Source organism: Maniola hyperantus, chromosome 1 (assembly GCF_902806685.2).
Source record: "Maniola hyperantus chromosome 1, iAphHyp1.2, whole genome shotgun sequence".
Taxonomy (NCBI): domain Eukaryota; kingdom Metazoa; phylum Arthropoda; class Insecta; order Lepidoptera; family Nymphalidae; genus Maniola; species Maniola hyperantus.
The window spans coordinates 16,832,549-16,859,750 of record NC_048536.1 but is presented as its reverse complement, the minus strand read 5'-3'; the positions used below and the strand labels follow the sequence as shown (position 1 = coordinate 16,859,750).

General features: G+C 39.4%; 1 protein-coding gene across 1 annotated transcript in view; it reads left to right on the top strand.

Moving 5' to 3' along the window:
* The window catches only part of LOC117982649 (transcription factor Sox-21-like), an 82,413-nt gene that overhangs the window by 6,774 nt on the left and 48,437 nt on the right, over nt 1–27,202 (top strand). The window contains exon 2 of the mRNA XM_034969029.2: nt 6,903–7,162. Coding sequence (XP_034824920.1) covers nt 6,903–7,162 — 260 coding nt within the window. The remainder of the gene's footprint in view (nt 1–6,902; nt 7,163–27,202) is intronic.

The following is a 27,202-nucleotide window of genomic DNA, read 5'->3' as shown; positions in this document are numbered from 1 at the left end:
TATTTTTTATCCCGGAAAATTGAAGAGTTCCCACAGGATTTTTAAAAACCTAAATCCACGCGGACGAAGTCGCAGGCATCCTCTAGTAACTTATATGATTTTTATAATATGTCTACGAAGTGCTTTGATATGTTTACTCACATTTTCAAACAAATAGGTATACCTAGGTATTATTTGATAGCAATAGATACTTCTACAAAATATAAATACATTTATGTTTCTACTAGCTTATGCTCGCGACTTCGTCCGCGTGGACTACAAAATTTTAAACCCCTATTTCACCCCCTTACGGGTTGAATTTTCAAAAATCCTTTCTTAGCGGATGCCTACGTCATAATAGCTAAGTATCTGCATGCCAAATTTCAGCCCGATCCGTCCAGTAGTTTGAGCTGTGCGTTGATAGATCAGTCAGTCAGTCAGTCAGACAGTCAGTCAGTCAGTCAGTCACCTTCTCCTTTTATATATATGGATAGATTAGGTAGGTATAGTTAGGTATATTTTAGGAGTTGCGTCACTCAATCGTAACTTCGCAAGTAGGTATTTGAGCAGTTGTTCACGGGCTACTGTGAAATCGTTACGTGCCTTGTTTCTTGTGGAGCAAACTGTCGACTTTAGAGAAGCCTTTGAGAATGATTATCATGGTTTTGTTAGCTTCAGTTAGGGTTCGGAAGTTGGAACCATCCTATTAATATGATTTCTTTCACAAGCTAAGTTGCACATGTAAACTGTGTAATCAACTGCCTTCGGTGGGATTTCCACAAGATTACAACATGGGATTATCCAAGGGGCGACCAGCAGATTCCGACCGGCAACGCAATACGCATCGGCAGTTCCTCTGGTGCTGCAAATTGTCATGGCGGTAAACACTTAAACATCGGCGGGGTTTGAAGTTGAACTGTCGACCTTTCGGTTTTCAGTCCACTTCTATACCGGTTAAGCTATTAAGTTAGTTCATCATAGAGCCTTGATTGATTCAACCATAATAATAAATTCAACAGAGTATACGCACTCCAATTACCTACTAACTAAAAAGTTTTATTCAAAGAAGTCCCAATGTTCCCCTTTCTTATTAGACTTAATCACGGATTAACAAACAGCCCGTCAGCTTTTTTGTAGGTTTCGTGTACATATTTCCGTTCGTCGTCCGACTCCTCGTCTTACTTTTCCGAGAATTATGTATTTGGGTCAAAAAGGCCCTGTTTGTCCACGGAATATGTCAATATTTGTCACCTGCCTCCTGCGCGATTTCGTCCCTTAGGTACTCTATTTTTTTGGAATATGGAATGAAGGATGAGGGGTAGTATGTGTACCAGATTCCGTAGTATAGTACGTTCCGTATAGTACGTAAGTAGGTACTAGTGATGTTCTGGATCATTAAAAATGTAGATCTTACCTCAAAAGGAAAAACGGAACCCTTATAGGATCACTTTGTTGTCTGTCTGTCTGTATGTCTGTCTGTCTGTCTGTCGGTCTGTCAAGAAACCTACAGGGTACTTCCCGTTGACCTAGAATCATGAAATTTGGCAGGTAGGTAAGTAGGTCTTATAGCAGCCATTAGGGGAAAAATCTGAAAACTGTGAATTTAGTGCTAGGTACATAACACAAAAAAAAAATTGTGGTGCTGAACTAATAATTCGTATTTTCAATTTTCGAAGTGAGATAACTACCTATATCAAGTGGGGTATCATATGAAAGGGTGTCCTGTGCATTCTAAAGGAGATTTTTATTTATTTTTATGCATCATAGTTTTTGAAATATCGTGCAAAATGTCAAAAAACTTCGACTTTATACTACGGAACCTTCGGTGCGCGAGCCTGACTCGCACTTGCCCGGTTTTTTTTATAGAAAGAATATTAGTCAAGTTAATTGCTGACTAATATTCCCCTTTCCTCTCCAATTAAGCGTAAAGCTTGTGTGTAGGTACGACAATAGTGCAACGGGTGGGATTTGTACCGGCACCTTTCGGTTTTCAGCTATCGAGGCTATTTTGGCTCATTGGCGTCAAGATCCGCGGATACGGATACGGATACGGATTTTAAGTTTCTTACTCAATCAGTGTCGATGCGCGTGACCTTTAAACGATAGTTAACACCACTTGAGCTAAGCTTAGCTGCTAGCTTGCCTTTAGGACTTAGTCCACTCCTTTTACCGTTGAGCTATCGAGGTTCTAAATTCAAAATTATTGTGTGTTGTGAATGGATTCAGGTTTAAATAAGCGTAATGTAAGTTAATTACTGAAACGCCAATTTGTGGTAGGTACAAGTAGGTACCTACTTACGATATACTTAATTAGTTATTGTACCTAAATACTATTATTTTATACGAACTGAGTGTGATGGATAGAGGACTCTGCCTGTCCTGTTCTTGAATTGAATTGACCTTTAAAACTTACAGCCGTACTCAGAGTCACTTAGGTAAGTGTTACTTAGGTAAGTTTAGTTAAAACGAGATAGAGCTATATCTCTCACATAAATCTGTCTCGTTTAGACTCAATTTTAAGTAACGATTAACGACTCTGAGTACGGCTGTAAGTCCACTCCTTTTACCGTTGAGTTATCGAGGTTCTAAATTCAAAATTATTTTGTGTTGTGAATGTATTCTGGTTTAGGTAAATCAATTTTCCCATTGGCTTCAGTAGGTAGCGTAATGTAAGTTAATTACTGAAACGCTAATTTGTGGGTAGTACAAGGACGTATGCTGTAATTCGTAGATTTTAGAGAGGTTTACGGTTTTCAATTTAGTTTGAACAAGGAGTAGGTAGGTAGATACCTACTTACCTAAATCACGATATGTTTAGTTAATGTAAACTATTACTTACTTAAATGTGGTTACCTAAACGAGATTAGACTGATGTGTAATTGAGGGCAATTGAAATAGATATCAGCAGGTATATAATATACTAGCTTATGCTCGCGATTTCGACCGCGTGGACTACACAAATTTCAAACCCCTATTTCACCCCTTTAGGGGTTGAATTTTCAAAAATCCTTTCTTAGCGGATGCCTACGTCATAATAGCTATCTGCATGCCAAATTTCAGCCCGATCCGTCCAGTAGTTTGAGCTGTGCGTTGGCCGTTGATGATTCAGTCACGTATCACAATTGAACCCAAAACATCATGTTTCGAATTTGTAATGTATTTTCAATTATCGTTTTGCCATAGACCTCGTATTCAAATAAAATAAACAGCAATATTATGACAAATGTATGAAGAAAATATAAATTGCCCTTTTTGCTCAATTAGGTTACACTTTAATGTCCCCAAACCCAAAATCTGAGGACTTGGGGATTACTTAAAGGAATTAGAATAAGACTCTTCAGCAGGTAAGTCATTAAAAGGGGAATTGGACCAATCAGAAACAAGTATTCTTCCCGTGTAGGTGAACCATCTGAGAATTAACTGAACTAGGACACTTTATATTTTAATGTATTATAACGGGTACCTACCAGCGGCGAAGAGTCAATATAACACGATTCCTATCGGCTTCCCTTTAAGAATTGGCATAATATAGCGTAAGTAGGTACTATTCACATAAATTCGGTAATACGTTCGTAAATACAAAGGTTCGATCGTCACAAATGCTATTTTTTTTTTGTTATTACTAATTTAAGTTAAAAGCATAACAGCTAATGTAGGTAAGTAACATACACCTACAGTCCTACACCGTACAAGCCATAAAATATCGGATTCCCTAGTTAGATTTTTGCTTAGTATTTATCTCTTTCATTTCCCTAGCGAAAGCGAAAGGAGCGAACTAGGTCTGCCTCGCTCTACGGTTGGTCAAAAAAGAGCACACCAATTTAATCTGGCCCAGTAGCGAATACGAATTTGGAACTCTGACAGGTCAGACAAATTTGACGTAACTAAGCCGCTAGAATCCGAGTTACCGTATTAGGTATACCTCCAAATTAAAAATTATATTAATAGTATTATTTTAACAGGTACATGCTACTATTTTGAGTATTTTGTATTTTGAAGGGTGATTTGATATTGATACATTTATTTTTGTGAAGCGGCCATGCTTGTTTGTTTTTAAAGTTGTTAGTGGTGTTTTATTTTGATATAATAAATTGGGGATAGTGATTAATAACTAATAAGTGTAAGTTCACGGTAATTTTGATTCAGTTTGGTAAGTCAAAATCAGAAATGGCCTTAATACACATAGATTGTTGTTTAACAGATTTCTTGTTACGTAACGATAGTAATTTTTCTAAATTAAGTTTTGAAAACAAAAATCGATGGGGAACAGCTGATATTCTTTTAGGTAAGTACGTTTCCGGCTTCCCTTATTCAGATTTTCACCCTTTGCCACTGGTACCTACATACATACCACGATAAATTTTTGTTTAAAGTGACGTTAGAAGTGTATTTTGCCGTACTGCTCGTGAAGTTCCAGCGAAAAGAACAAAAAAAAGGGTAGTTCGCTACTACCCTTGACAGCTCGAACTTCATCTCTCGCAGCACCGCAGTCCCGTCGTGACCACGACCCGTGCAATTAGGTTGAAATATCGGCAAGTGAAAAGAAAAACTAATCGTAGTATGTACCCGTTATATACATTAAAATATGTCGTTAAACCACGAAATAAGCTTTAAATCATTAGGACACTATATTGAGTACCTTTTTTTTCGAGGGGGAAATCTTCTCAAGATACCCGATCGGGTTATGTGGGATTTCTACCCACTAAAACCCCCTCGGTTGCCCTCCTCAGCGCATATTGAGAGGCTTCAGGAACTCTAAAGAACGTACCCCGGTGCCTCTCACGCGCAACACCCATTCGACTCATCCTGGAGAAAGTACTCCTCTGGCCTCATGCACCTGCATATAGGCACGGCAGCTTATATTGGTTTTTTTTACGGCCCTGGATGTCAGTCCTTCAAGGCCTAGCTTATATTGAGTACCTACTTTACAAAGAGTCAAATGTGGTTATTTCTATTGTACAAATCAAACAGATACTGCTATCCCGTTTATAATATTATATGTAGATAAGGATAGCACTAGGTTTAGTTTAATTTAAAGATTTATTAAAATGACCCGTAACCACCTACACTAAAAATGGTTTTTGAGAAATTCCAACGGGATCTAGGTATAAAAAAATATCCACTCGGACGAAAAAGCTAAAAACTAGCCAATTACCATTATTTTAAGTAGGTACTTATTAGGCATGTGATTTTTTCATATTTTCAAACATCTTTTCTATGTTTTTTAAACATGATTATCCTTTTTTAGCGTTTATAATACATATAATGATTATCCTTGTAAGACAAGCAGCAGCAGCTTCTTGTTTATTCTCTTTTTTTTACCATGGTCACCCTATGCCGTGTCATAAGCAGCCAATTTGTAAAAAGCCCTCTTTGTAATGCGTATGATATTAATATTTTCCACTTTTATGATCACAGTAATTGTCGCTCAAATATTAAAAGTTGCAATTGTTAAGGTGCACGTGGTGTTATATAGGGGGACCTGTTACAATACCATGTAATATGTAAACATATTATATATATACATAGGTATATTAAGTAGGTATTTTTTAATCATTTTAACAATGCCACGACAGGAGCTTAGTTACTTATAGCTTCAAGTTAGCATGCAGGTTTCCTCACCCGGTATTGTCCTGGCACAAAGTGAAGATGGCTCTGCCAACTATCAGCTTGATGCATTGGATTCGGTGGACCGTCGCGCCAGAAGACTCATTGGTAACGAAACGCCGGTCAATTCTAAACTGAAAAGTTTGGAACATCGGCGCAAAGTTGCCTGTCTATCGGTATTTTATAGGATACCTATATTTCGGAGAGTGTGCCGAAGAACTTTTCAACCTGGTTCCTCCTTCACCTTTCCACTATCGTGCCGCAAGGCATCGCCAAGGTCTGCACCCGTACGTAGGCGAAATTCCACGGATACGTACGAAGCGATTTGCCCCCTCATTTCTAATTCGAACCGCCAAGATTTGAAACACCCTTCCAGCATCAGTTTTCCCACCGAATTATAATATGGGTACCTTCAAGACAAGTGTGATAAGGCATCTTCTAGGCAAGCGCTCCATCTTAGGCTGCATCATCACTTGCCACCAGGTCTGATTGCAGCCAATTGCTAGTCTATAAATTAAAGAAAAAGACTTTTTATGCTTCACCACGCTTGACCATGTACCTACCTAATGTAGGTAGGTACTCCTCTTTTTTTTATAAAGTTCGTATAATGTGCTGAAACTTTTGTATGTTTTTGAACAATAGGTATATAATATATAGGTAGGTACTTACGGTACGTTCACACAGACACATCCGATTCTTTGTGGGAACTGTTTTCAGAACATTATGGAGAAATCTCAGGCATGCAGGTTTCCTCACGATGTTTTCGTGCCCGGGATAGAACCCCCCGCCCTGACCTCTGAACAGGCCGACGACGTCTTAACCACTAAGCTATCACCGCTTTAATTTTTAGGGTTCCGTACCTCAAAAGGAAAAACGGAACCCTTATAGGATCACTTTGTTGTCTGTCTGTCTGTCGGTCTGTCAAGAAACCTACAGGGTACTTCCCGTTTACCTAGAATCATGAAATTTGGCAGGTAGGTAGGCCTTATAGCAGACATTAGGGGAAAAATCTGAAAACCGTGAATTTGTGGTTACATCACACAAAAAAAATTAATTGTGGTCATGAACTAAATTATTAGTGTTTTCAATTTTCAAAATAAGATAACTTTATCAAGTGGGGTATCATATGAAAGGGCTTCACCTGTGCGTTCTAAAACAGATTTTTACATATTTTTTGCATAATAGTTTTTGAATTGTCGTGCAAAATGTCGAAAAAATACGACTGTAGTACGGAACCCTCGCTGCGCGAGCCTGACTCGCACTTGGCCGGTTTTTTTTAATTACAACTAGTTAAATCAAGTTTCCTTTGTTTCCAGTGCCGCTGGTGCAATGTGCGACCGCTCGGGCTACGGCAGCACGATGGCGCACTTTCCCATGGGCCACATGTCGGCCATGGGGGCCATCGGCACCATGGGGGCCATCTCCGCGATGAACGGACAGTCACACCAGAAGAAAGCACAGGAAGAACACATAAAGAGGCCCATGAACGCTTTCATGGTATGGTCCAGGCTGCAAAGGCGGAAAATAGCACAGGATAACCCTAAAATGCACAATTCGGAGATATCTAAAAGATTAGGTGAGTAAGCATTTGAAATTTTAAGGTGCCTGTCCACTAAAGCAAGCGGGACAGAGATATTGTGTTCTGTTAATAGACTATTCACATTATTAAAGACTAGCTTATGCTCGGGACTTCGTCCGCGTGGACTATACAAATTTCAAACCCCTATTTCACCCCCTTACGGGTTGAATTTTCAAAAATCCTTTCTTATCCTTTCCTTTATAAGTTTCTGACCCCAGCGGTTTAGGCTGTGCGTTGATAGATCAGTCAGTCAGTCAGTCAGTTAGGACAGTTATGTATCTATAGATTAATAATGGAAATGTCCACTCACTGAATTCTAAGTCTAGCTACATGTATGTAAGTTAACGACTAGAAAAGAAAACCGGCTAAGTGCGAGTCAGGCTCGCGCAATGAGGGTTCCGTAATACAGTCGTATTTTTTCGACATTTTGCACGATAATTCAAAAACTATGATGCATAAAAATAAATAAAAATCTGTTTTAGAATGTACAGGTGAAGACCTTTCATATGATACCCCACTTGATATAGTCACTCACTTCGAAAGTTGAAAATACTAATTATTAGTTCATGACCACAATTTAATTTTTTTTGTGTGATATAACCCTGAATTCACGGTTTTCAGATTTTTCCCCAAATGTCAGCTATAAGACCTACCTACCTGCCAAATTTCATGATTCTAGGTCAACGGGAAGTACCCTGTAGGTTTCTTGACAGACAGACAGACAGACAGACAACAAAGTGATCCTATAAGGGTTCCGTTTTTCCTTTTGAGGTACGGAACCCTAAAAAGCAGTGTAAGAACATAACACTAGGTATGTGAATTTTGACAATCCATTTGGAAGGTAGGTAATTATCACCATAGGTATTTTGAGTGTCAGTTTCCAATATCAAAATCCTATTGGAAATCTTCTATTGATCCTTTTGGAGTCGGCGTATTCATCAATTGGTTTAAGTAATTTAATTTGATAACATTACCTAACGCTTATTTCCATTAAAGCCTCAAATATTGAGTCAGGGTTGACAACTATTAACACAATCCACTACTACAATCTACATCCCAACCCATACCTATTATAAATGCGAAAGTGTGTTTGTTTGTTGTTGGTTGGTTTGTCCTTCAATCACGTCGCAACGGAGCAACGGATCGACGTGATTTTTTGCATAGGTATAGTTTCAGACATGGAGAGTGACATAGACTACTTTTTATCCCGGAAAATCAAAGAGTTCCCACGGGATTTTTTAAAAGCCTAATTCCACGCCGACGAAGTCACGGGCATCAGCTAGTATCTACATAAATACCTACTTACCTGCCTACTATATTTGCTCAAATGAAGTTGGCAACCCTAGACAGAGAGGTTTCATTTACATTGCAAATTGATCATTTACATCTCACCTTTGTCACGAAAAGCCTCTTAGAACATCGCCAATTCAATCCACTTCCACAATAGTGGGATATGTTGACGACGGATAGTGTGGTTTTGACGACCTCCCTGGCGCAGTGGTGAGCGCTGTGGTCTTAATAGTGGTAGGTCCCGGGTTCGATTCCTGGCAGGGGTTTGAAATTTTATAATTTCTAAATTTCTGGTCTGGTCTGGTGGGAGGCTTCGGCCGTGGCTAGTTACCACCCTACCGGCAAAGCCGTGCCGCCAAGCGATTTAGCGTTCCGGTACGATGCCGTGTAGAAACCAAAGGGGTATGGGTTTAATAAAAACTGCCATAACCCTTCCAGGTTAGCCCGCTATCATCTTAGACTGCATCATCACTTACCACCAGGTGAGATTGCAGTCAAGGGCTAACTTGTATCTGAATAAAAAAAAAAAAAAAAAAAAAAAAAAAAAAATTTACGTATGGTACGCGACAGGTTGAGATGGCAATCGGGGTATGAGGCGCATGCAAGTAACATTCAACACTCCACTCCTTTTATTGTCATCTCCACGCACACGTTCAACAACATCCAAACAGACTGACCTCAACTGCTGTTCAAGCTTAATCAGTCCCTTTATTATAAACTAGCTGACCCGGCGAACTTCGTACCGCCTAACAATCGATTATTTTTCAAGATTTTTTTTAAAATTTTCTCTCCGTAAGAACCATCCCCGTACTTCAAGGAATATTATGAAAAAAGAATTAGCGAAATCGGTTTAGCTGTTCTCGAGATTTGCGATCAGCAACACATTCAGCGATTCATTTTTATATATAGAAGCTGAGGAGTATACCTAGAAGATGCGAAAGTGTATATGTAAGTTGCTTTGTTGGTTTGTCCTTCAATCACGCCGCAAGTCGCAACGGTGCAACGGATTGACATGAGTTTCGCATGGGTATATAGATAAAGACCTACGATAAAGGCTACTTTTTATCCCGAAAATCAAAGATTTCCCACGGGATTTTTAAATAACCTGATTCCACGCGGACTAAGTCGTGGGCATCAGCTAGTCTGAAAACGAAAGGGTGACTGATTGACTGAGTGACTAACTGACTGACTGTCTATCAAAGCACAGCTCTAACTCTTGGACGGATCGGGCTGAAATTTGGCACGCAGATAGCTATTATGACGTTGGCGCCCGCTATGAAAGGATTTTTAAAAATTGAACCCCTAAGTTCGTTTGTGCACTCATCCGTGATTTTACGGATCCGTGAAAAAAATAAAATTCAAATGTACCTACGTATTTGTATGATGACCACTTTGAAGAATCACGGACACGAACCGAATACGGATGAGTGCACAAATGCCCTATGGAGGTGAAATAGGGGTATGAAATTTGTGTAGTCCACGCGGACGAAGTCGCGAGTATAAGCTATTTTGACAATATTTCTGCTCGCCCCGACGAACAAAAAGATTAATAATCATTTATTATACAAACCTGTAGACGTGCACCATTGACAAATGTCTCCCACAAAACGTGGCCACAGAATGCGGCGCGGTAAAAAAAATTGCTTACTGTAAAAAAAGGAACGCGCAATCAACCGGCAGAAGCCTCGCAGCGGGGTACCGGCCACCGAATTAATCAACGACCAAAAGTAAGCAAAATCCTGTTCTAACAGAGAATTTAAAAATGTTCAGAAAAGGGGAGACGCGGCCGGAAGAGTACGGAAAAATAAAACCCGCCGCGGCAGCTATTCTGGCGGTGACGGCGAGAGGATGCGCGGTGTTCTATTTTTCTATCCTTTTTAGGATTCCGTAGTAAACAAGGAACCCTTATAGTCCGTTTAGTAGTTTCGCCATGTCCGTCCGTCCGTGCTAGAAATCTGTAATTTGGCATGGGTATATAAAATTACATTACCTAATCAAGCCGACAAAGTGGTCAAAGTCAAAGTCAAAGTCAAATGATTTATTCAAAATAGGTAATAAATTACTCTTATTGATTGTCTGGTATAGTGTTAGATTTGTAAGATATAGTGGTGATAATTATAACGCAAACTTAAAACTAAAGCTACGAGGGTTCCAAACGCGCCCAGGTCTGAGAAGGTCTGGTGAAATAAAATTGTGATAAGTAAATATTTTTGTCGTGTACCCCATAGTGTGGGGTATCGTTGAATAGGTCTTTTAAAAATACTGTGGGTGTGGGAACATCATTTTTCGATTTCTAGATCTGTTTGTAACATAAATGATGTTTTAAAGTGCTAATTTTTATTAGAGACAAGTGTCGTCGTCGTCGTCCCCCCCCCTTTATCAGCCAAATGGTAGCATATAGGAACGTTTACAAAAATTTACAGCGGTAGTATATTACAATCAATTTTAAAAGAAAACTATCATGGCTTAGTAGGGTTCACCAGGGTGAGGAGTTCTACGGAACCCTACACTGCGCGTGGCCCGCCACGCACTTGGCCTGTTTTTTCAACACTGCCCGCTCTTGTGTATAGCCGGGTTCGGGAGGTTCGGGATACCTAAATTTTCATCGTCTAAACCTAAATACGTAGCAGGTATATAGCCTGATTTTAATCTCAAAACGGTTGTTACAGTTCACGTAAATTATGTCGAACTTTTTGACACATCTGCCAAATTACTCGATATATTATTATCTTGAAGTAATTTTATACGAAAACGCAAACCATTCTCGATGGTGACGTAGTTAGTTTTATGGTAATTCGTATCGTAACGTTGATAGAAACTTAGAAACACTCGATCAACTCTAGTTTGCAATATTTCCGCTGTGTCGCTGGCTGTAGATGTATGGAAAAACTCGATTTCGAGTTTGGTATTTTTAAAACTATGAAATCTTATACTAACGGTACGTACTGTTTAAATATGGCAACGGCTTGTATTCGAACATTAGGTAATTTCCTGTTTATATTGTTATACTAGATGATGCCCGTGACACCGTCCGCGTGAATTTGGGTTTTTTAAATCCCGTGGGAACTCTTTGATTTTCCGGGATAAAATTTTCTCCCCGGGATGTATTTTTATTTTATTTTTAGACGTTTATTTATACAATTGTGCCACACATCACTTAAAGCTAAGAGCTGGTTATTCCGTATATGTAAGCTAACTCTGTACCAAATTTCATCAAAATCAGTAAAGTATAAGTATTAATATGGATAAAAAGTAGCCTATGTCCTTCCCCGGGATGTAAGCTAACTCTGTACCAAATTTCATCAAAATCGGTAGAACTGTTGGGCCGTGAAAAGCTAGCAAGCAGACAGACAGACAGACACACTTTCGCATCTATAATATTAGTATGGATTATATTATGTCCTGAATTAATTCTTAGGTACCTATCAAGAACGGAAGAAATTTACCCACCTTAGGGGAGGATTTTCTAAAAATCCTTAGTGGATACCTACCCTTTACAAAGAACAAACCCTTTTCTCTTGGGGCAGTGGTTTAGATTGTGCGTTGATATATACCTAAGTCAGTCAGTCAGGACTTTGAATCCATACTTAATATTATAAATGCGAAAGTGTGTCTGTCTGTCTGTCTGTCTGTCTGCCTGTCTGTCTGCTAGCTTTTCACGGCTTAACCGTTCAACTGATTTTGACAAAATTTGGTACAGAGGTAGCTTGCAACCCGGGGAAGGACATAGCTACTTCTTATCCCGGAAAATTTAAGAGTTCCTACAGGATTTTTAAAAACCCAAATCCACGCGTACGAAGTCGCGGGCATCAGCTAGTTTTAGGTATATAAAGACTTTAAAAAAATTGTATCATAAATAATAATCCAGTAGGTATTTTTTTATTTTTTTTTATTCAGATACAAGTTAGCCCTTGACTGCAATCTCATCTGATGGTAAGTGACGATGCAGTCTAAGGTGGGAGCGGGCTAATCTGGAAGGAGTATGGCAGTTTTTATTAAACCCATACACCTTTGGTTTCTACACGGCATCGTACCGGAACGCTAAATCGCTTGGCGGCACGGCTTTGCCGGTAGGGTGGTATCTAGCCACGGCCGAGGCCTCCCACCAGACCAAAACATAATGACACAAATTCACAATCCTCAGAAGTTGTAAGTTCTAGAGCTTTGTATCCAAACTAAAAGCTTTTCGGAAAAACGCTGAGCGTTATATGAAACACTGTGCTCTTTCCAACTGTAGTAGGAACGAGGGTATTGTGTTTCTTTAACGAACAGAGCTGGGGCGACAGCGCTTGTATTGTCCCGTTCAAACAGCGCATGTTTTATGCATACAATGTCTTTTGGATGCTGAATAGGGACGTTTGTTGGCAGAAATTACTTGTTTCGTCGCTACGGAGGGACGGGATGAGTTGAGCTAAAATTTCTGCCCTAAATACAATATTTGTGACGTAAAGGATTTTTGTTTATCTCATCATCATCATCGCGTGCCTTCTTCAAAATGAAGTTTGGAGGTCATCATGCGAAAAGCTTCTCTATTCAAAGCCGCCTCTTTCAACTTTGGGTAACTAAGCCCTGTCCACCCCCTCATATCGTCCAACCATTTGCGTCTTTGGCGACCTGGAGCCCTTTTGCCCTCAATCCTTCCTTCCAAAACTAATCTCGGAAATGAGAATTGGGCTCCCCTTTGTAAATGCCCAAAGAAAGCGATCTTCCTTCGCATGATAGTGGACATGAGTTCTCTGTCTTTGTGGACCATTTTCAGTACCTTCGTATTTGGTGTAAAGCTGTTCCAGGTTATCTTTAGCATTTTCCTGTAGATCCACATCTCAAAAGCTTGCAGGCGGTTATTTGCTTCCTTTTTGAGAACCCAAGCTTCACAACCATACAAGAGGGTGGACCAGACATCGCACTTGACAAGGCGGCATCTCAGCTCGAGCTGTAATTTGGTGCTGCAGAGGGTCTTAGACATCTTGTGAAACATAATTTTTTTTTTTGTTTATCTACCGGTATATACATAGAGCAGAAACAAAGAGGAGTTGGCCTAAGCAACTGTGCACTGTGATTTTCAACTAGGTCCTGACGTCATCACTGTGGGCGGGGCCTTAGTTAGTATGCTGTCTGCGTTCGTCAGGTTCACATATATTGAGACTCGTATTATCGGTGTGTTTTCGCGTTTTTAAGGACAAAAGGATGAAGTGTTGTGTTTTATCGTGTCAAAGTTATTCAGACAGACGTTCTAATGCTATGAATGGTATCACATTTCATTTGTAAGTAATTTTATACGTAATTTCTACACTTATTGACATCTAGTGTGAGATAGCTGAACTATGTAGTGACATCAATATATCGATGTTAGGTCGCTAAGCGAGTAGTTTTGCTACTAACCGGCAGATGGAAAATTGAGAAGTGGGCGGCGTTCCACAACCCCTCACCCCGCAAAATGTCACTCGATATTTCATAGGGAAATCTTAATACAACATCTCCTCTTTGTTTCTGCTCTATGCTCCGGAGGGACGGGATGAGTTGAGCTAAAATTTCTGCCCTAAATACAATATTTGTGACGTAAAGGATTTTTGTTTATCTCATCATCATCATCGCGTGCCTTCTTCAAAATGAAGTTTGGAGGTCATCATGCGAAAAGCTTCTCTATTCAAAGCCGCCTCTTTCAACTTTGGGTAACTAAGCCCTGTCCACCCCCTCATATCGTCCAACCATTTGCGTCTTTGGCGACCTGGAGCCCTTTTGCCCTCAATCCTTCCTTCCAAAACTAATCTCGGAAATGAGAATTGGGCTCCCCTTTGTAAATGCCCAAAGAAAGCGATCTTCCTTCGCATGATAGTGGACATGAGTTCTCTGTCTTTGTGGACCATTTTCAGTACCTTCGTATTCGGTGTAAAGCTGTTCCAGGTTATCTTTAGCATTTTCCTGTAGATCCACATCTCAAAAGCTTGCAGGCGGTTATTTGCTTCCTTTTTGAGAACCCAAGCTTCACAACCATACAAGAGGGTGGACCAGACATAGCACTTGACAAGGCGGCATCTCAGCTCGAGCTGTAATTTGGTGCTGCAGAGGGTCTTGGACATCTTGTGAAACATAATTTTTTTTTTGTTTATCTACCGGTATATATCATCATCATCATGATCAACCCATAACCGGCTCACTACAGAGAACGGGTCTCCTCTCAGAGTGAGAAGGGTTTGGCCATAATCTCCCACGCTGGCCTATACCAATCCGCACATAGGTGCGGATTGGTAGACTTCACACACCTTTGAGAACATTATGGAGAACTCTCAGGCATGCAGGTTTCCTCATAATGTTTTCCTTCACCGTTAAAGCAAGTGATATTTAATTAATTAAAACGCACTAACTCTAAAAAGTTCGGGGTGCGTGCGTGATCGAACCCCCGACCTCCGATTAGAAGGCGGACGTCCTAACCACTAGGCTATCACAGCTTTTTTGTACCTGTATATATACAACTAGCTAATGCTCGCGACTTCGTCCGCGTGGACTACACAAATTTCAAACTCCTATTTCACCCTCTTAGGGGTTGAATTTTCGAAAATCCTTTCTTAGCGGATGCCTACGTCATAAAAGCTATCTGCATGCCAAATTTCATTCTGATCCGTCAAGTAGTTTGAGCTGTGCGTTGATAGATCAGTCAGTCAGTCAGTAAGTCGGTCAGTCATCTTTTTTTTATATATTTAGATTATGCCAAAACACCATACCTACCTACTATACAGGGTGTAACCAGAACGCTGGCAAAAACAAAGACACGTGATAGTTCCTACTTACTGACGATTACTGATAATATGATACCACAAAAAAGCGCGAAAAAAAATATGAAAAAATCCTAAGTATAATTTTGTAAAAGTTTATGATATATTGCAAATAAAACATCTGGCTGACGCTAGACGTCAACGAACATTGCGTAAGTAGGCCACTTGGAGTCAATGCCGCGTCGCCGGCGGGGCATTGACCCAAGTTTTACACGTTGTACATTGCGGTTTTGAAAAATACTAAATCACTAAAACTACAAAATGAGGCAAATGGTTATTAGTTTTGGATTGTGTTTAGGTAGTAGGTATAACAATAACGCTAAGTTTTTGCTAGCGTTCTGGTTACACCCTGTACCTACATTGGTTTAATATGCTAAATATCTCCATCACCATACATAACATAGCGTTGAAAAGAAACACATAATCGTATTACTTGATTATGTTTTTCTTTTCAAGGCATTTTTGAATGTCAGGAACATGCAGGTATAGTAGGTACTTACTTGTAACTATATCAATTTCTTTAACGAGTAGATACCTTGCGCGGCAGCTACTAAAGGCTAAGTTAAAAGTTAAACCAGTAACCTATCGTTAAACACTTAAAAGATAAAAATCGATATGCGAATAACACTTTAACGGAGCACTCCAAACTAATCTAAATCCATCCATCCATTCACCGATACCTAAAGAAACGGCGAAGACAAAAAATCTATTATAAATCGATTCGGTATCAGTTACCGAAATAAAAGCTCATTTATTTTGAAAACAGCTCCTGTTCCGACCGCACAAAACACCCATTCTATCAGAACAGTTGCTTTAGTGTACTTTTAATAGATTCCTTACACACAATGCTTAGTTATTTGTGCCGGGTACACACAGTTCTTTGAGGAAAAAATTAGACATTTGAAAAATGACCACGGGGTTCTTTATACGATTATAAACGGAGTCGCTATTGGACATGCCTTCCCAGCGAGCTGGATAATAGCCAATGGCATTAGATACTGAAGCCACCGTGGTTTAATTACTGCATCTGCCGCACAAAAAAGCGGTGCGAGCATTTGAAACAAAAAAGCAGAAGCAAAAAAGAGTCGAGAGTAAAAAGTTAGCTATATAAAGGCGGGCGAGGAAAATCGTTGTAAATTGGAATTTGATAGCGACATATGTTATGTAGCTGCCGTCGAGCGGGGCGTGGATAATTTGGTAAATAGATTAAAAGTTTTTAACGAAGGGAGCACCGATGTGTCAATATTCAAATTTTACTGATATGACTCGTGAAAAACTTGTCGAATCTGAAATATCTATTGATACGCCTTACTCACAACCTTGAATGGGAAGCTGGAAGAAATCTCTGTTTAGAGATAAGCATTTCCGATGTAACTTAATTTATTATTACTTTGTAACTACAATTTTTGGTACATGAATAATATTCTGTTAGATTAATGCCCATTACCTAAACTCGAAAAACATGAAATTACTTAAACTGTATTCCGAAAGCGAATAGCCATTTTGTCACTGTTTGACTGTGTACGGGAGCGATGTGCAGGCTCGACCGTACCATAGGGAGATGTCCCACCGAGCGATTGGTTGTGCTCGGTAGTGCCAGCTGGACCGACGGTTGTATCTTGAAACTTCTTTATATAGTCCAGATTGCAGAAAACTCCGTTAGTGCGAGTACTGTCGGCGGTGCATTTGTTCGGGACTACGTCATGAAATGTTATCGATTAAATAGCGCCATCTAGTTGCATTTGTGGCAACCGCCACAACTGTTTGGTTAGCTTATGTGTATCTTGTGTGTTATGCTCAAAAATTTAGCTCGGACGTTTATTATGATGATCTCCAAAGTCATTTTGTATTAGGGAAACTAAGGGATAGTATATAAAGGGAAGACATTTAATACCTACGTGTTTGATAAAAATGATAAAGGTGTATTTATTTATTTAAGATAGGAAAAATTGTTGCGTATATACTAGAAATGGATCTAAAGATTAGAAGTAAGTAGGAAAGATAAAAAAAAATGTTTAAACTGCTAAGAGAGACTTAGCTATAGTTTAATTTAACTGACAATAAAAATTCAATAAAGCCACTTGAGCCAATTGATATGATAAACTACAAGATCTAGACAACAAAAAGGTTTAACACAATGTTCAAGAAGTACCATTAACATAGAAACACTGATAGAATTAGTAGGTACCCTTATTATAAATGCAAAAGTGTATTTGATTGTTGGTTTGTCCTTCAATCACGTCGCAACAGATTGACGTGATTTTTTGCACGGGTAATATAGATAAAGACCTGGAGAGTGAACTTTTTATCCCGGAAAATCAAAGAGTTCCCACTCGATTTTTAAAAAACCTAATTCCACGGCAACGGATTATTAGTACCAAATATAATACAGATTTATTTAAGTAGGTATGTATTTATTTAAGATTGGGAAATTATTGCATAAAGACTAAAGATGGGTTTAAAAGTAGAAGTACTTAGTAAAGATAAAGACAAAAGACAAAGTCAAAGACTTTGTCTCATAAAGACAAAGTCACTTACATGAGAACTTAATTTTAAGAATAAAGTTTACAAATATTCGCCATTTAGGTACTCATTCAATGCATTTGTCGAAGTGATTCGCATTACTCTGTGAGCAGCTAATTCAGTTTTAAATGCATTGAATGAGTACATTTTTTATGTGTGCAGGTATTTGGTTATAAAGTATATAATAATATAAAGATATAGACATGTGTCCGCTATAGCTTAACTTAACTGAAAACCGCTGCCGTGCCTATAGCGTACCGTAGCGTTATTGTCGTAGCTAGCAACGGTTTTCAGTTATCATCTATGACGAACCACCTGACAACGCAACACTGCCAACTGGCAACTGACAATGCATTGTTTGGTTTTTTGGTAACTAGAAACGCAATAATTATGCCTTCTCTTTCTTTCTTTCACTGAAAGCTGAGAAGGAGCGGTTATTGGCTACCGGCTTAGTAACTAAGAACTTAGTAAACCAAAGCCGACCTTATCTCTATTACGCTAAGGCTTAACTGTACAAGTACTTGTCCATTACACTTTGATCTATCATTCTAAATACAGTTAGCCTTAGAGTAATAGAGATAAGGTCCTCTTTGGTTTATCAATCTTCATGAAATGTTTTTGGTTAACTGGACTGTGGCAAACTATTTGTGCAGGCGTCCACTATAGTTTGATCTATGTCAATGATCAAATTAAACTTTACTGCTATGAACTTAAGGTTGTGATTACTTCACGATATTCATGAAAGTAAAATTGGTTTTATTTTAGTGAATATGCGCGCGCTAGCTATACAGACGGTATTGACACGGCAGCTAGCTTAGTTACTACTACGGAAACCGCTGCGCGTTGCGCATATTAAATTAGTTGAAACACAACTCTGATACCGATATTCGGCAACGGTTAACAATATCGGTATTGAAACTAAGTAACTGTTGATTAACCGTTGCCGTAAATAGCCAATAACGCCCATCTTTATAAAGATATAATAATAATATATATAATATAAAGATAAAAACAAAATACCTATCACTTTTATATACATAGAAATTTTATCAACTGACAATAGCAAATTTAAAAGGCACTAAAAAAATCATGAACCTTTAAATAATATGAAGTCCAAGATCTTGATAGTAAAGGGTTTTGACACAATTTCCGAGAAGTACAATTAATACTGGAAAGTGGAAACACTGATAGAATACCAAATACGTGTAATCAAGGAGAACGTCTCGCCGGTTACACGTAAGGGTTGACGCGGTGTCGATAAACGAAAAGCAATTACAACACTACAATGGCCGCCCCGTCTTAATTAATATTAACTACGCGTACGAGCAACGCCCCTAACAGTTGGCGGGATTGTAGGGAACGTTGTAAATGCAACAGACAGGAGTGAAAACAAACATGGGACACACGGCTGCGGTGTTCTGGGAACTATAGTTATTCATGATAGGCAAACTAGAAACAAAAATAAGCTAGCTACTCCTGCGCTCCGCCTCTGGAAGGTGGGAAAGTCATTTGTGGGAATGAGTGTAATATTTTATAATAAAATTCCACAAGCAATTTTAGACTTGCCTTTACACAAGTTTAAAAAATGTGTTAAAAGTATGCTCCTAAAAAAGCATATTATACAGTCGCAGACTATGTAAACGATAAAAAAGCTTGGATTTGACACGCTCCAGCAATGCACGGGGCTGCAATGGCTTGTATAGTACGGTATAATAACATTGTAAATTGAAAAATTAAAAAGAGCAACCGCCGAGTTTCTTGCTGGTTCTTCTCGGTAGGAACGGCATTCCGAACCAATGGTAAATTAAAACTACCTGACTATTCATAAGCACTTTTAAAAAGTTTACATGAATAAAAAAAACATTCTATTCTATTCTATTCAATAATTTTATACAATGAACCAAGAGCTTAATTCACTATAATGCGCAGAAACAGGTCGAATCTGTATGGTGCAACATGCAGCACGCGAAATGCACCGCCCGCCCTGCCACTGCTAAACATGCAGGAAAAAGCAGCCACCAGGCAAGCAATTCGCACCACCACACAAATCAAAAACACACTCGATGCACGTTTCGCCCCGACACCGGAGCATCCTCAGGAGATGTAGACCTTACAATGCACAAATTGCAAAGTGACAATCGTGACAAATGTACCTACCGTCTTAAATACCTTTACCAACCCAACTGGCCTCCCCACTGCATCGCTAAGCCTACTACCCCCCCACTGTTTTTATACAAATTGAGTAGTGGTGAATTTGATTTTATTTGTTCGTTCAATAATTTTCCTATACAACGTGCGAGATTATTTACGAGAGAGTTACGAATATTTTAAGGATCAGTACTAAGATTTCAAAGAGATACCTACTGTACAGAAGGTTTAAAAGAAAACCATGTTGATGCTAGCCGTGTGCTTCTTGGGGTGTTCTATCACTTATTTGACCCATAAGAGACGACCTACAGTGGGAGTAAATCGAAGCTAATGTGGATCTTTGAACATGGATTTTCAAAAAAAAATCCTTAGTGCTTGCCTACGTCAAAAAGGAACTCCTATACTTTCATGCTTCCAGACTCAACGGTAAAGCAAAATAAGAAGAAAAATGTATATGCAGTGCTGACATAAAAGCACACCATGATTTCACAATATCCGGCATTTTAGAGAACATTGTAAAGGAAATAAAGGTCTGAGAGAACGAGTACCTTGATGAAATTTAGAGCTGTAATAGTTACCCACTAGGTACAGGCAAAACAGTAAAAACATCTACCTAAATATTACAATGGATAAAATGATTATTACAATGTTTTACTGGTTGCAACATCAGATTAAAATCACGTTCGATAAGATGAATGACCAAAACGAGTAAAGTGAACCCAAGCACGACCTTTGCAAAAAGTTGGGGAAACTTTCCCGTCGTATGTCACGAGAGCTGCTCTGGTAAAAAGATACGCCAGCATTGTAGTTCTATACCTTTGTGAAGCGCATCGACATTTGTCGGGCGACATTTCGATTGGGTTTCGTAAACAAAACGCGTTTTGTGCGTCGATTTATTAATGCCAATAAACAATGAGCCCTACGCAATACACCCGCTCTTGATTATCGACAGGTACCCAACAATGTGAGCCATTGTTGAGCTTGTACACGCTTTGTACAGTAATATCTATGACAGCCAGTTGGTTGAAAACGTGATATCTACCCTCAACTACCCTTAGCTGATTGGAATCGTATAAATTAAATGGTATGTTGTTGCTTTTTGCTAATGCTTGAACAGTTCAATTTAGGTGATTACATTCTCAGATCAGTATCGACAGGAGTTTCTCTACGAGATCAAATCAGAAATGAGAAGATCCGTAGGGGCACTAGAGTAACCGACATAGCTCAACGGATTACGAAGCTGAAGTGGCAATGGGCAGGGCACATAGTTCGTAAAATCGATAGACGTTGGGGTCTCAAGCTGCTGGAATGGCGACCTCACACAGTGTTGGAAGACCCCCCACTAGGTGGACGGATGACATCAGACGAGTCGCAGGGAGCCGCAAGACCGTGGCGTGTGGAAGTCCCTACAAGAGACCTATGTCCAGCAGTGGACGTCTATCGGTTGATGATGATGATGATGATAGACAGAAGGAAGAAAGAAAGGAAGAACAAAGTTGCTTTGCAATTGTGCATTGTAAGGTCTACATCTGAGGATGCTCCAGTGTCGGGGCGTTCCCTCCCCGATTGCCATTTCGATCATCGCCTAGTAATTTATTTTCATTGATGGCTTAAAAAATGTCCCGGTCTAAAGGTTCGTCCGCACCTGAGCGGCGCGGCGCGGCGCTTCAGTCCGACTGCAGAAGGCGTCACCTCAGGCCGCTCGACGGTGCCTACCGCACTACAACTTCAGTACGCGGCACCTCGCGTCACTTGCGCGTCACTTTTATACCCGTTCGCGTACGAGCCCGAAGCGCCGTGCCGCGCCGCTGGGTATGTCGCTCTAGCGTCACTGCACTGCGCGTCGCTTCGCTGCGCTTCAAAATATTCTCTCCAGCCGTGCCGCGCGGCAACGCGCGGTGAAGCGCTGTGCAGCGCCGCTCTAGTGCGATATGCGCCATACAAAATGATAGAAATGATATTTTGACGCTCTGTGCCGCGACGTGCAGCTCGCTGAAGCGCCGCGCCGCGCCGCTCAGGTGCGTACGAACCTTAAGGTTGGAAAACTGTTCAAAATATCTTCTAAGTTCATTTTTAAATGTGCCATTTTTGACCATATTGACTCAAAAGTTCACTGACGCTGAAAATATTTTGCAACTAAAAAAGACAAAAACGCCATATTGTTGCATTCGCCCAACATTCATCCAACGTAGCGTAGTACAATGGGCTGTAGTAATTAAACAAGGCCACACAACCGCCCCTTTCAGCAACAACAAGGAAACAACTGTATTTTTGTAGCGTGCCCCTGACAGCCTGCGTCGGCGTGATAAGCCTCCACTCCCTACCTTCAAGTTATGTACTTATGGACTAAGAGCCAGCGCGTGCCAGACCTTCCTCTAAATATATAAAAGAACTAGCTCATGCTCGCGAGTTCTTCCGCGTGGACTACACAAATTTAAAACCCCTATTTCACCCCCTTAGGGATTGAATTTTTAAAATCCTTTCTTAGCGGATGTGTACGTCATAATATCTATCTGCATGCCAAATTTCAGCCCGATCCGTCCAGTAGTTTGAGCTGTGCGTTGATAGATCAGTCATTTACCAGGGGGTTACCACAATGCTTACTGTCTGGCAATGCATGACGTGATTTCTAATACTATTCCGAAGAAAATTAGACTTTTAGCAGTTTTTACACCTTTATTACCTGTTATCTGCCAAAGCCACTATGATCCATATGATTCATAGTCGCTGGTCGTTCCTCCCTGTGCTGGGGACAATACGCAGATAAACTTTCAACTTTTATAAAATAACGAAGATCTGGGAAGCGCTGGCTCTCTCTCTATTACTCGTATGTACCTACGTGCCATCTTTTATGTGTCTGCCATGGATTTAAATTACCTTTTTATTTTCAGCTTTTCAGCTGCATTATAAAGTGAATTTGAGTTAGTCGACTCTTTGTTGATTGTTACATTTTATTCACTTATCCCTTTCAGTGGACATTCTAAATCCAAATCCAGTAGATGCAAAAGTACTTGTAACGGTATATTTGAATTTGAAAAATCTTTCTATTTCTAGTGAATCTCTAAAGAAGGGCATTAAAAATTTTTTATTTACCATTACCAAACAACCTTCAAGTTATGAACTGACTTGTAAGTACATATGTACGGCCATCGTTTTGGTGTCTGCCATGGATTTAAATTACCTTTTTATTTTCAGCTTTTCAGTTGCTTTATGAAGCGAATTTGAGTTAGTCGACTCTTTGTTGGTTGTTACATTTTATTCACTTACCCCTTTCAGTGGGCATGCCAAATCCGAACCAGGGGCAGGGGGTAGAATGACAGCTACGTAGAAGCTTGCTCACTATTGCCTACAATGCATTGTTGCAACAAGAATACCAAGTATTCAGCCAATCACAACAATTGCAATTAATGATGATTGATGCAGGTGTCCCGCTATCGAAGTGCTGCAGTAGATAGATGCATTTGACGATTCAAAAGTACTTACTTGTAAACGTTTATTTGAATTGAAAATCTTTCTATTTCTAGTGAACCTCTTCTAAAGAAGAGTATTTAAAAAAATTACCATTTTGCCCACAAAGCAAACAATCTTCAAGTTTTGTAGGTACTTATCTATTCATGCCGTGGATTTAAATTACCTTTTTATTTTCAGCTTTTCAATTGCTTTATGAAGTGAATTTGAGTTATTCGACTCTTTGTTGTTTGTTACGTTTTATTCACTTAGCCCTTAAGTGAATCTCATCTCAGTGAAGAGCATTTCGCAATTTTAATTTGCGTAATTTAGAGTTTTAGGGTTCCGTACCTCAAAAAGAAAAACGGTACCCTTTGTTGTCTGTCACTGTATGTCGGTCTGTCAAGAAACCTATAGGGTAAGTACTTCCCGTTGACCTAGAATCATGAAATTTTGCAGGGAAGTAGGTATCATAGCAGACATTCGGGGAAAAATCTGAAAACCGTGAATTTGTTGTTACGTCACACAAAAAAAATTGTTGTCATAAACTAATAATTAGTATTTTCTAAGTAAGATAACTATATCAAGTGGGGTATCATATGAAAGATCATCACCTGTGCATTCTAAAAGATATTTTTATTTATTTTTATGCATCATAGTTTTTGAAAATAATATCGTGCAAAGTGTCGAAAAAATACGACTATAGTACGGAACCCTCGTTGCGCGAGCCTGAATCGCACTTGGCTGGTTTTATATTCAAGTTGAAGGTAATCGTTCGTTAAATATCCAATTTCTTTCAAGCGAAGCCGAGAAGTAGAGCGCGTAGTGCCGGGAACGAGACGATCGCCTTTTCCTTTGTTTTTCCGTTCAGTTAAATTGAAACTATCTTTTAAAACTCTCTTAAGCATTTAAATTACTCAAAGGCTTTTTAAGGTTCCGTAACTCCAAAGAAAAAGGAACCCTTGTAGGATCACTTCGTTGTCTATCCGTCCGCCTGTCGTGTCTGTCGTGTCTGTCGTGTTTGTCGTGTAAGTAGGTTCCCGTTTACCTAAAATAATGAAAAATAAGTAGCCATGTCTTAAAGCACAAGTAGGTAAGTAATGGTACCTACTTGACTCGATTATTTTCCTTAAACTGCAGCAAAATCTGTTTTTTAGGGTTCCGTACCTCAAAAGGAAAAAGGAGGGTTCCTTAGGTTATAGGTATGATCACTTTGTTGTATATAATCTGTCCATGTGTCTGTCAAGAAAGCCTATAGGGTACTTCCCGTTGACCTAGAATCATGAAATTTGTTGGGTACGTTAGGTCTTATAGCAAGTAAAGAAAAATCCGAAAACCATGAATACCTATGTGGTTGCATCACAAAAAAAATGTGTTCATGAAAAAACTAATTTATGTCACACACATATTATTATTATAGATGAAAGTGTTATCATTAACTTGCCATGTTGTTCATAAATGTTAAAATATCTTGTAAGTACGATACGGAACCCTTTGCGTGCGAGTCCGACTCGCATTCAACCGGTTTTTTACACCAATTTCTAATCCTGAAACTGTCTCTATAAAACAGCCATGAAATACCTATTACATCCAAAATAGTCGAATTCAAATTTACACGACCGTCATTACTAATGCAAACCATTCAGTCGCCCCTCGAAGACACCAAAAAAAATCTATTAAGATTTAATAAAATCATGACCTAAATAACGTCTTACCATTTCAATTTTCCGGACGAAAGGGTGGGCTCCTTCGTCTTTGTTGCCTCCCCCTACCGCCCCCCCTCCCATTGTCGCACGGCACACAAGCTTTCAGCGTAATGAAGAGCATTTTCGTCCGATTCCGAGCACAATGGCCGTTTTAATACAACGCAGAGAGGAAACTCCTTTGTCGCACTCGGCATTGTGACGAACGAGAGTGTGTTACATGCGCTGTTGTTTTTTGTCTCGCGTTTTTGTTTTTACGATTGTCGTCGACAAAGGTACGTAATGTAAAACGCGCTGTTCTCCCAGATTCGCTGATGTCATGTACACGATGTTTTGTCCCTATAGCTACATATTCGTGTCACACTTTAGATCTTTATTTAATTTGTTAGAATACATTACCACTACATTACATTAGTAAACTAATACCTATCTCTTCAAGGTATTTTGACTGTGACAAGCCAGAGTCTGTTACGTGTACCTACTGTTGTATTTTGTCTCGAGTTTTTGTTTTTACGATTGTCGTCGATACGTACCTAATGTAAAACGCGCTGTTCACCCAGATTCGCTGATGGCATATGCACTGTGTTGTCTGTATTGCTTGTGTACTCGCTACGTAATATATCGTGTCACTCTTTAGATCTGTTGTTCAGTTTGTTGTTATATCATCATACTCATGGTCGTACACCGATAGACGTCTCTGCTGGACATAGGTAGGTCTCGTGTAGGGACTTCCATGCGCCACGATCATGTGCCGCCTGAATCCAGCGGTTTCCTGCGACTTGTTTGATGTGATCTGTCTAAGGGGTCTTCCAACGCTGTGCTTTCCGGTACGAGGTTGACATTCCAGCACCTTGGGACCCCAACGTCTATTGGTTTTCAAACTATGGTCACTGCCCATTGTCACTTCAGCTTTGCAAGCCGTTGAGCTTTCGTTTACATAAAAAACGAAGGTCGGGCACGCGCTGGCTCTCTCTCTCTCTCTATATATATATATATATATATATATATATATATATATATATATATATATATAAAGCTATAGACATATAATATGTATATTGATTACGTTAAAGTATAGGTAGGTAGTATTTATTACCTTTTGCACTGTTGAGAATTTTTAGGTCGAATTAAAATCATGTCAAACCAAATTACATTATTTAGGTTCTTGTTCCTCTTCAATTAGTGATCATATTTTTGGGACCTAACTAAACCGTTATATTTTGTTAACATACCTCGTTTGACCGGTAGGTAGGTAGGTACTAGGTAGGTACTTGAGGTACTTAACTTTCTAATCACGGTTAAGTGTTGATATAATGCGATGTTATTTTATTGTTAGTAACGCTTTCGCTTGAATACGTCCTAAAATGAAGACTGACAACCATGAACTCACATGTTGATTTTTGTTTATTGAGATTTTTTCAAGACGAACAACAGTTCTGAGTGTAGCTTCGTTTTTAATTCGAATTTCGAACCGCTAGGATACCTAGGTATAGTACCCCCTTCCAGCATCAGTTTTACCTCCAATTTGAATACGGGTAGGTACCTTAAAGTCAAGAGTGAATAGGCATCTTCTAGCCAAGTGCGCTCTATCTTACGTTGCATCATCAAAACCAGCCAAACACACCAAAACCAAACCAAACCAGCAAAATTTGTTGCCAGCAGGTCTGATTGCAGCAACCCCTAAAAAAATTATACCTAGTCTATAATTTTTTTAGGGTACCGTACCTCAAAAGAAAAAACGGAACCCTTATACGATCACTTTGTTGTCTGTCTGTCTAACAAGAAACCTAAAGAGTACTTTCCGTTGACATAGAATCATGAAATTTGGTAGGTAGGTCTTACAGCACACGTAAGAGGAAAATCCGAAAACCGTGAATTTGTGGTTACATGACGAAAAAAATTAAAATGTGTTCATGAACAAATAACTTTCAAAGTAATATTACTAAGTATACCAAGTGGTGTATCATGTAAGATGGCTTTACCTGAACATTCTAAAACAGATTTTTATTTATTTTTATGATTGATTTATCGTGCAAAATGTCGGAAATTACGACTGTAATACGAAACCCTCGGTGCGCGAGCCTGACTCGCACTTGACTGGTTTTTTTTTTAGAAAAATAACATCTTCACAGATGAGAAGACGTGTCGTGTCA